Here is a 6,674-nt window from a genome sequence, read left to right on the forward strand (position 1 = left end):
GGGGGCTGGAGCGGGGTTATCGTGCCCAAAATAAAAACACACAAAACCACACAGTGACGTTATGACGAGGCTCTTTTAGCGGCCTGAAGTGAAAATCTAAATCTTTGCTACTTGTAGAAATGGGAGTAATTTGTGATCTTATCAGATGTTTCTCGAGCCCTCGGAGATCCAATCAAAGCTGCAAATGTTTCTGTGTTTGTTTAAATTTGATTCTCATGCTGGCAGAACTCGACTCGGCGACCTTTTGTCTACGAGCTACAGAAGCAGAAGTTTTGATTTATAGCAGCAAACAATGTCATCCCAGAGGAGAGATGAAATCTTATTTCAGGAACACAAAACACAGAAAACAGTTTCTCCATCAGAGATTACTCAACAGCCACTCAGAGTTACACAAACTGTCATTATAATTTATCTGTGAACACAAAGACTGCAGACGGAGACGACATCTAAACAACACGCAGGGGAAACTTCTACTTTAGATGTATTTGTGTCCTGGAAAGCCGTATTTTAGCCAACTTCATTTACAGAAGAATAAAAACCATGTCGTCAAGATTTCACTGCATGATTACAGTTTATGTAGAAACTCTTTTTAAACCGTCAATCATAAAGTTTGAAAAGAGTTTCATCCCACCCTGCAGAAGATAGATCCAGAATAAGCGAACATTTACAGAAAAAATCAACAAAATGATGAGTTTGAATGCAAAAAACTTTGTCTAATTATGTTTTAATATGCCTAAAAGTAAAATCAAATCATTTCATTTTATTAGTCTTCTACAGTCTCTGTTACTCGGGTTAAAGATTTCTGCCTCTTAAAAAGACGTTTTTCTTACCACTGTAACTTTGCTGAATGTTGGGTTAACGTTGGGTCTTTGTAATTTAACAAAGAGATAACATTTGTTATGAATGTAATCTAAACAAATAAAGATTGATGGATTGAAAAGTTGTATTAAATGTGCCCAGGGTTCAAACATCTTAAAGAGACACTGTTTGGAAAGATGTAAATAAGCACGCTGTTGGCTTATTAGTTTGCAGATATCTGACTAAAGTCTAAGTTAGTTTCACTTCATGTTGTTAGTAATAAAACAAATCACACTAAACTTCGTTTGACATGTTTTGGGAATCTCCCTCTCACATTGGAGCTTCAGAAACCAGACAACACACAAATTCAGTTACAAAGAGTTTAATCCCAAAAATACTTGTGTCTTTTTTTTCATTCCAGCTCGTCGTACATTGTTTGGTCTCGCTGTATCTTGGCTGTAACTCCACACGGTATAATTCACATCGTCTGATGTAGAGGCTGACATGCAACGTTGAACACAGCTCGACTGATTTCTGCAGGAAGAGGTCGCCACGTTCATGTGCGGAATATTATATTTAGACCATTAAGCTTAAACTCAGGTCGGCCCCCTTGTGGTTATTATATGTATGGCACGTTGCATTCTGAGATGTTGAATGATCTTAAAATTAACCTTAAAAAAAAACAGTTATCATTTCAAATCCAGAAAATCTGAGCTGAAGAAGCTGAAGTCGATCCTCTTTTTCTTTTTCTGTTTTGACATTTAACAACAGTCCATAAAACATTCAACGGTCCGCTCGTTCAAGACTATATGCTAAAGTCTAACACTTTTTCTGAACTTTTCTGCAAGGGTTTTAATATTGTATTGAGTTTGATTTTTTCAGGTATTTGTGTTCGATCTCTCTTTACGCTGACGACTATGTGTTATTCTTTTGGAAGTTAGCACATTCTTTTGTTCCTGCATTTGCTATAAAGTCTTATAATGACATAAAACTACAAAATGACACTGTTGTTAGAACAAAGAGTTATTTTGAAGACGCTAAAGCAGCAACTTCTAGTCTGTTTGTATGATGATTTAACTCTGTAGCGATCCTGTAACTACAAGAAACATGAGAATCTAGTTTTCTCTCTCTCTGAGTTAAAACTATGGAAAAACTCTTTACAAGTTTTCTGCAGCTACTCACCATCGTTTGTGCAACTACAAACTAAAGCTGAGAAATATTTTGGCAACTTGTTGTGAGAACCGAGGCTTCAAACAGAGAGCTACATGAACATTTAAGGCTGAAAAAGATAAAGTGTAACAGTCACAATCAGGCAGAAATTCAGTCACCCGCACAGCTCGAACCCTCCAATAACTCTTCTGCCAGAGGTTTGATCAAAGATGGTTTCTCTGAATCTCAAAGTGCAATCTGAACATGCGTCATCTTAGACCACAGAAAGTTTCCCTGTATAATTATTTGTTTCTAAAAACAGCATCACGTCATATATTATTCCAAATCCTGCTAAATCAATCAAAAACACGAACAAAAAAAAAACGAAACAATAACAGGACGGAGGAGATGGAGGTGTCATCTCGGGGGAATCATCTTTGGTGTAACACCGTCTCACAGCTCTACACAGCAGCCTGCGCTCCGGTGCATCTCTAATCACATTTACAGTCAACAGTGTGCACAGCACATCAACACGCAGCTTCAGGGAGATCTGCTCTTGAAAAACATCTCGTCTAATAAACAGTCTAAACACTCAGGCCAAACCTTTAGCTTATGATTGCTTTCATTCATATTTATATTTTAGGATTACTTCCACTGCAGAAAAGATGTTTGTAAATGGAGTTCAGGGCAGTTTCTGTCATTTAACATTCATATATAGAATCTAATGATAATATTTGTGTTTTGATCTCATGTAGCAGCACTATAAATATATATATGGACTTGCAGAGTGTCTGTAGAGATAAGTCCATCACTGCCTCTTTTTCTTCTGTTTCAGGCTCTTCCTCCTCTTCACGATCATCTCATACAGTTTGTCCATGCCCTCGTGCAGCCCCTCTCCGATGATGGCGCAGGCTGGTTGGACGTGGTACGGGGTGGAGGGGCTCAGCTCGGCCAGAGCCAGCTGCCTCTCGATCTCCTCCACATCCAGCGCCCGCGGCAGGTCCTGTTTGTTGGCGATGACCAGCAGGGGGGTCCCCTGGTTCTCCGAGAAGCGCGTGATCTTGTGCAGCTCGGTCCGGGCCTCCTCCAGCCTCTCTGCGTCCACGGAGTCCACCACGTACACGATCCCGTCCGTGCAGCGGCTGTAGGGCTTCCACAGGGGCCGCAGCTTCTCCTGGCCCCCAACGTCCCAGAAGTGACAGCTGATGCCCCGGGAGGCCCCCGCGCCGCCGAGCCGGATCCGCTCCGTGTTGAAGCCGATGGTTGGCACAGTGTTGACAAACTCGTTAAATTTGAGCCGGTAGAGCACGGTGGTTTTCCCCGCAGAGTCCAAACCGAGCATGACTATGTGCAAAGACTGAAAGGCACCCAGATTGGTGAAACTGTTCCCCATCTTGCAGCTCGTGAAGGAGGGACTCCCACTGCCCTGATATCACCGCACGAGACGCTTAAATGTCCCAGGAGGGATCCATAAACGCGCAGACACCTCTGATCCGCTCCTCAGCAGCTGTGCAGGGCGCAGCCCCTCGTTGCGCGGAGGCACTCCGGCAGCCAGACACGCCGCAGCATCATCATCCTCCTCCTGGACTCACTCCAGCAGCACCGAGTGTCCACAAACAGCTTTTACCGCGCGCAGAGCTGTCCAAACGCGCAAATTACGCACGGCTGAATGTCACATCATGCCTCTGCATCTCTGTGTGTGTGTGTGTGTGTGTCTGTGTGTGTGTGTGTGTGTGTGTGTCTCCTTCATGTAGTAACACACAGCGTGATGGAGTGTGACGCGGGGATCAGCCTCCAAACGCCTCCATGAAAAATGCATCAAGCTCAAGTAGACGATACAAAATAAGACTTCCGGTTTAGCCACAAAATGAAAGCCTCTTCTATCAAATAAACCCGCAGTAAAGTAGAGGAGAGTCTTATTCTGAAGGAAGGTTAGTCAGTGTGTGGTTTTAAGAGTTTCCTCTGCGCACTGAGCCACGGAGCTGTCGGAGCTGCAGAAAGTCTGACACCTAGTGGTGAAATATGAGAACTAACACAATAACTGTAGGTCACTTCACAATAAGATAAGAGAAGCTACTATAGTGAATATATTATAAAGATTTAGGTTCTTATAAATACAGAGGATGCTAGGATTGATTGTATTATTATTCTTTATTTGATATGCCTCTCTCTTCTTCTCTTCTTTGGATTTCACATTAATTTGTGCTGCCTGTGCACTGCCCAGATAATCCATGAATTCATCCTGAGATCCATGTTGAAGTAGCTCCATGGTGCTTAATCATAGCACTCATGCTCATGCAACGTTTCTCATTTCTTCCACTAGATGGCAGCAAAACATTTCACATCAGTCAGAGGAAAGTTGTAGTGGTTTAGAGTTTCAAACATTTACAGTTTTTGAGGCGACTTTGGTGAATCAGGAACAAAAACTACATAATTAATTATTTTGGTACAAAGAGAAGCTACTGCAAGTCTTTGCATCCTGGAAGATGTTTCTCTCCCTCCTTACTTCTTATCCAAGTGTCCCAGAGAGTCTTAAACTGTATTGCATAAATTGATAATTCTTTATATCTGCAGCTGCACTCTCATATCTAAAGTTTCATCTCATCTAACATGCCACAGAGATCAAGCTGCATATATACATGGCAGTCAAGTTTCCACAAATAATATAATAAATAAATAATAATAATAATAATTACATAAATAAAGTAATAAATGTGAACTTACCCTGATCAGGCATGTTGTGGGCGTGGTCACACCAGGTTTGATTGACAGCTGCTTGTTGCTTTTATTGCACCTGTTACATCAGAATCCCACGTATCGTCTTTAAAACAAAAGAACAAAACGTGACTGTTTTCTTACAGGAGGTGACTCAGTTTAATGATTTCTCTGCAGTAGAAAAACAGATAATTTCTCTAAACTACACTGAAGAAGTTCATGGAGCTTTTTCATCATCTCCCTCCATTTTCTGCCTGGCATTGCATCGGATGAGAGTGCATCAACAGCATGTTGAACATTCAGGCATTCGTACTGCTCCGCTGTGTTTGTGTGTGCGTTTTTAACCACTTGTATCCTGATGTAGTCTGGTACTTCAAATTGATTTGCAACACACTTTCAGACACGACGCAGAGCCAATTAACGCGTCTGGTTTGTTTCACTCTGACGGACAAATAGCCTCTAATGCCTTAACAGGATCGATGGCTGGGTGGACGAGGAAAGAAAACAAATAAAGGACCAAAAAGACGACAAGAAAATATGTCCTGCTACTGCTGGAACCCAAATATCACTGACAACACTGTAGATCAACATCCTCTTAATAAGACACTTTCTTTTTTGTTGCATCACTTGATGTGGTTAGAACAGATGTATCGATGTTTGTCTCAGTCAGTATCTTAACATCGAGCTCAGACAGTGAATTTCTTCTTTGCTTGGTGAAACTTGCATCCTCAAATTTGCAGGAAAAACAGTTTTAATGACTTCAGACGTAGATTTCACAGCTGGCTTAACAAATTAACCATTCAGACCGCATTTTAATCCTCCTCTCTTTTGCCTTTTGAACGGCAAAGACAGCATGCACCAATCTCTAAGTGAACATGAAACCAAAGGAACAAAGTGAATTTAGCTCCTTCTTGTTTTTTTTTACCTTTTTCTACTTGAGTCTTGTCCTGCACGTCTCACAGTCTCTGCTGCGGTTTTATTAGTAGCTTTACTTTGTTGACCTCAGCAAACTGCACACAAATGAAACCTGTAATGGGCCCTAATCAGCAGAATAAATGAAGAAGCATTAGCAGTAACAAGACGAGACAAAGGGGACAGCGGCCTCTAAACACACACAAACAGGCGACGACACAACCTGAGTCATCAAAGCGCTCTAATTGCCTCCGTCCTCCTCCTCCATCGATCGCCTCTCTAATGACTGTGTGAGATCAATACATTCTAAACAGGCTGTAAACATGTGCACACACACTCTTCACACACCTCTCTCTCTCTAACCAGGCTGAGTCACCTGAGTGTCTCCTCATCCATAAAACACGAGGCTCCTTCACTGATTCTCCTCTAATGTATTCCTCTGTTCCTCAGGTAACAGACGACAGACGCTAACAGATGTGGACGAAGGTTAAAGGAAACAAAATGTGTTCTTTAACAATCTGCTCAGCCCTCAGAGACGTCCCACTTCAACATGGAGTCTGCAGAAGTGTAGTATATGAAGCAGACAGCGTCCACATGGAGGTGAGGGGAGAGGACTAAATTAAGCTTTCTGTAAAAAAAAAGAAGAGGCAAAACAGAGCGAGGTTAGTGATCGAACTGCAGAACAAATGGGAAGGGTTTTCCTGAAGGATCCAAGGTTTCACTTTTTATTACTAAACCCAAGAGAGGTGACTTCATGAACCCTTTGAGGAACCTATAATCCTAACTTTACATCATCATAAACATTAAAAACCACCAAACCTGGACATCCATAGTTTGAATAAATGACATCTCAAAGGTAAACAATGTGCCAGATCATGTGGTGGAGTTACTTTGACATGTAATGAAATAGAAGAAAAAGAAGCAGTGTGAGATGTGATTAAACAAAAGCAGATATTGGAGTTTTATTTTTTGGGCCGTTTCATCTTTGAAAAGCTTTTCACATTCTGCAGATTCACAAGGTGAAGCCCGCCCCGCCTGGCCTCTCTCTCTGCTGATCCTCAGCAGATGAAACGGACCCGACGGCTCGCCCAGAAGCTTTT

General features: G+C 41.8%; 1 protein-coding gene across 1 annotated transcript; it reads right to left on the reverse strand.

Annotated features, from left to right (window-relative positions):
• Positions 1-1,164: 1,164 nt before the first annotated feature.
• On the reverse strand, positions 1,165-3,750 carry LOC109999361 (ADP-ribosylation factor-like protein 4C). The gene has a single exon (XM_020654406.2). It carries the CDS (start codon positions 3,338-3,340, stop codon positions 2,756-2,758), a length of 585 nt encoding a protein of 194 aa, XP_020510062.1. The 5' UTR covers positions 3,341-3,750; the 3' UTR covers positions 1,165-2,755.
• Between the last annotated feature and the right edge of the window lie 2,924 nt (positions 3,751-6,674).

This window comes from Labrus bergylta, chromosome 24 (genome assembly GCF_963930695.1).
Source record: "Labrus bergylta chromosome 24, fLabBer1.1, whole genome shotgun sequence".
Taxonomy (NCBI): domain Eukaryota; kingdom Metazoa; phylum Chordata; class Actinopteri; order Labriformes; family Labridae; genus Labrus; species Labrus bergylta.